Raw genomic sequence first — 3,874 nt, 5'->3', positions numbered from 1 at the left:
TTGGATGCATGAATGAAAAGAAGGTTTAGAAACAAAAATTTTGGGGTTTTATTCCTTAAAGGGGGTTCGGCTAAATGGGGAATTTTTTGTTAGTGTTTGTGTTTTGTTTTGAACCTCACACACACACCTTGAAGCTAGAAAGTAGTGATCTTGTCACTTTTGTTTTTTGGGTTTGAAAAATCACCAAGAACATACAAATCTTGAAAAATATGTTCATGGTTTTGTTCTTGGTGTTCATGGTTTGGTTTTTGGGGAAAATGGTTTTACATGCATTGTTTTGTGGTTATGGATGATGTACATACCATCCATAGCCTACACCAAAATTTAAATTAATACCTAGACTTGTCTAGATATATATTTCCATCACCCTTTTCCCTAAAGTCCTTAAAGCAAAATTAAGTGGCAAACAAGATATATTTTTCTTCTTCTTTATGTTGAAATAATGCAAGGTGGGTGAGACCTACCCACTTCCCCCTTCATTTGGCCGGCCAACTCAAGTGGTTTTCCCACTTGAGGGTCCTTTTGTAATCATGAAAAGTTTGGTATTACTTTTAGTATTTATGGTTTGACCCCTTACTTTTTCATATTTGCATTAAGACCCCTACTATTTAAAAATTGAAATGTTTGATTTTAATTTTGTTTAAAGTTTAAACTCATCATTTAATTATGCCCATATGCACTAAATCTAATTGATTATGTTGCATTCCATTTAATTATTTAATGTGATTAAGTAGTTAGAAAATGGGTGACTATGGACTTATGCCTTAAACGATAATTGAGCTATGAGTTAAGGCGCTAAAATCAAATTGTTTGAACCTTGGGAATGTGTTTTAATTACTGTTTCAATTGGACCTTGTCACGTTTCGACATTAATCTATCTCTCCCTCTTAGTATGTGTAATTTGTAGGAATTTGTACAAATCGGTTTGTAATTCTTATTACTTCTTAATCTCTTTTAGTTAGTTGATTCCCTCTAGTGCTAGACTAGAGTTTCTTTAACTATTGGTAAGGAGACATAACTAAAAGAGGGTTTTGACATGAGATTAAAGATTAAATGGGTCCAACGCCCTAATAAGCAATGAATGATTGTCTTTCATTTCTAATGGCTCAATGAAAATGTTTTAATTGGATTGAAAAGCACGTAATTAAAATGACACAACCTCCCCGAGATCTTATTCAATAATGTTGGCTCGTTGTTGCAATAACCCAATAAGTCCATGGTCATCCAAGAGCCTAAGATAACTATAAAGTCCAATTTCAAAGGATTGCAAAAACCGTAGTAGTAGTAGTTACTTCCAATATTTGAAAAATTCGTTTTTGATATTGATTTGTTTTTCTCAAAACAAATAGTGGGAGTATCATACGCTACTAAACTATAATGAATTCAATTAGTAGTTATATATATCTCCAATATTTTGAAAAATGTTTTGATATTGATTTGTTTTATGAAAACGAATAATGGGGATATCATATGCTACTAATTTCATTAACTTTGGACTAGTAGTTGTAATAGGACAATTTATTTGAATATGTTTAAATAAATAAAATTGATGAGACCTTAAAATCCCTCAACCAATAAACGAATATTAAGTTGATAAACGAAAGATGTTTTGAACATTTCTTCGTAGGCCTTCCACCGTGGTGGGCTCCAATCGTTTGTGACTCATGCACCGGCTTCACCCTATAATGGGGAAGTACAAAGTATGTGCTTACATTCAGGAGGAGTCCATAAACATATGATGAGGTGAGTGTAGACAACGAGTATAACCAACATGATATAATTCTGAGGTTGTGCTTGAACCTCTACATAAACTAAGCATGGTGGGAATAACTTAACTAAGTGCAATGGTGCCAACATGATATAATTCTGAGGCATTCATTCTCTAGAGGCCAAACTAGATGGGTAATTACAAGAGTTGTAAATGACTAAAGTGTTATTCTCTCATCATTATTTTTGCTAACCAACATGATATAATTCTGAGGTGGGCTTGGTAATGGTGAGTCTCCCATACCCCGCTAAGAGTTCAACATAACTCTCGGATTCTATTTGAGGGATATGGAATTTGCCAAAAATGGTGGGTGGTGTCATTCGGTTCAAAGACCCGAATCGTGTGACTTAATCAACAATCAAACTAATTTATATTATTGTTTATGTATTTAGATATGGTTGGAAGCACATTCGCGAAAATACTCGACAAACATTGCCTAGAGGGGCACAATTTCCCATCATGGTATCGTAATGTCAAGATTCTCCTAACATTGGAGAAGATTATTTACGTACTTGATAAGCCTATTCCTGACATACCTCTTGGCCCTGAGGTCACAGAGGATGAACGTGCTAAGTATGACAAGCATGTTGAGGATGATACACAAGCCAAGTGCTATCTGTTGGCTTCCATGAATGAGGAGCTACAGAGACAGCACGAGGGCATGGACAGTGCATTATCCATAATACTCCATCTTACGGAGTTATATGGTGAAGGGACGCGCAACCGTCGCTTTAACACTGTTTGTGAACTTGTGAAGACCAAGATGGTCAAAGGGGCTCCAGTGCATCAACATGTACTGAAGATGATAGGATTCATAGAACAACTGGAGAACCTAGGTACTCCACTTGACGGGGAATTGGCCCAGGACTTTATATTGGCTTCTCTTCCTGATTCATTTTCGCAGTTCGTAATGAACTACAACATGAATAAGATGGATCATACTCTCTCTGAGTTACTAAACATGTTAGTAACTGCTGAGAAAACTATGATGAAAGAGAACGTTGTAGGGACTTCTGCAGTAGCCTACAACAAGCCATCCTCTTCCAAGTCTAAGCCGCAAGGCAAAGGCAAAGGGAAGGAGAAGAAGTCACCCACTCTTAAGCCGAAAGGGGGAGTGAAGAAAAAGAAGGCAATGGAGCCCAAAGGGGCTTGCCACCACTGTGGAAAGGAGGGACATTGGAAGAGGAATTGCAGGTTATACCTTGCAACTCTTAAGGACAAGCCACAAGGTATGGTTTATGTTCTTATCTTCAATTCTAATTGTTAGATCTTCTAAATATTTATATTTGATATAAAGTGCTAATCACTTATATAATTGTATATAGGTGGAGGAGCTAAGTAGAAGAGGAACAAGCAAATAAAAGAGTGGAGAAGGGTTCGGTCACCATGTTTTTGCTTACTACTTGGGAAGTTTGTTTAGGCATTTAAAGATTGTCTTTAAACTTTCTTATTGTGTTAAGAACTTATTAGTGGCTTCATATGATGGAAGACCACTATTAATGCCTAAATGTTTGAAGGTACTTAAATAAGTCTCTAAATGTTTAGAGATAATTCCTTTTAAGTTAAACATTGTGAATGTTTGTGTTATCATATTAATGTAATGTGACGAATGCCTTCTAAAATATTTCCTTAAAGTAAAGTTATGAATTGAAGATTGTCTTGTTGTATCCTAGATGAGATACATGATAATAATGATATAAGAAATAAGAAAAACGTTTCTTATATGGTTATCACTTAAACCACAATAATCAAGATCACTCTTGATACAATTAGTAGTTTTGAACAATTAATTGGACATTCTTAAAATTGTTTTAAAATGTCAAGTGTGTTTAAACCAAAAATTTAAGTGTCTAAATCAATAAAATGTTTAAAGGTTTTAGTCACTTAATAACAAGACAGCAACTTAGTGAAGAGTGAAACAAATGAGCTTGAAAGGTTTTAAAGCTACTACACAATGTCCTCAACCCGTATACTCCACGTTTATACAATTTTTGAATGTATGAAATGATTTCTCATTAAAGTCATGAGAAATAGTGGGAGGTGAGAAATTGGATATAAACTTGAATATGATTGGTTTATAGTTGTCTAAATAATAATAGTACTTGA

The 3,874-nt window shown here is 34.7% G+C and overlaps 1 protein-coding gene across 1 annotated transcript; it reads left to right on the top strand.

Annotated features, from left to right (window-relative positions):
- Positions 1-1,963: 1,963 nt before the first annotated feature.
- On the top strand, positions 1,964-3,392 carry LOC148694328 (uncharacterized). Its single transcript, XM_088699346.1, has 2 exons — positions 1,964-2,997; positions 3,094-3,392. The coding sequence occupies exons 1-2, from the start codon at positions 2,151-2,153 to the stop codon at positions 3,108-3,110; spliced, it is 864 nt and encodes a 287-aa protein (XP_088555472.1). The 5' UTR covers positions 1,964-2,150; the 3' UTR covers positions 3,111-3,392.
- The last annotated feature ends 482 nt before the right edge of the window (positions 3,393-3,874 follow it).

This window comes from Pyrus communis, chromosome 9 (assembly GCF_041283825.1).
Source record: "Pyrus communis isolate YQ-2024b chromosome 9, ASM4128382v1, whole genome shotgun sequence".
NCBI lineage: Eukaryota > Viridiplantae > Streptophyta > Magnoliopsida > Rosales > Rosaceae > Pyrus > Pyrus communis.
This window is presented reverse-complemented; position numbering and strand designations above follow the sequence as displayed.

Coding starts and splice junctions, on each gene's coding strand:
- LOC148694328 (XM_088699346.1), top strand. CDS start 2,151: ATGTATTTAGATATGGTTGGAAGCACATTCGCGAAAATACTCGACAAA.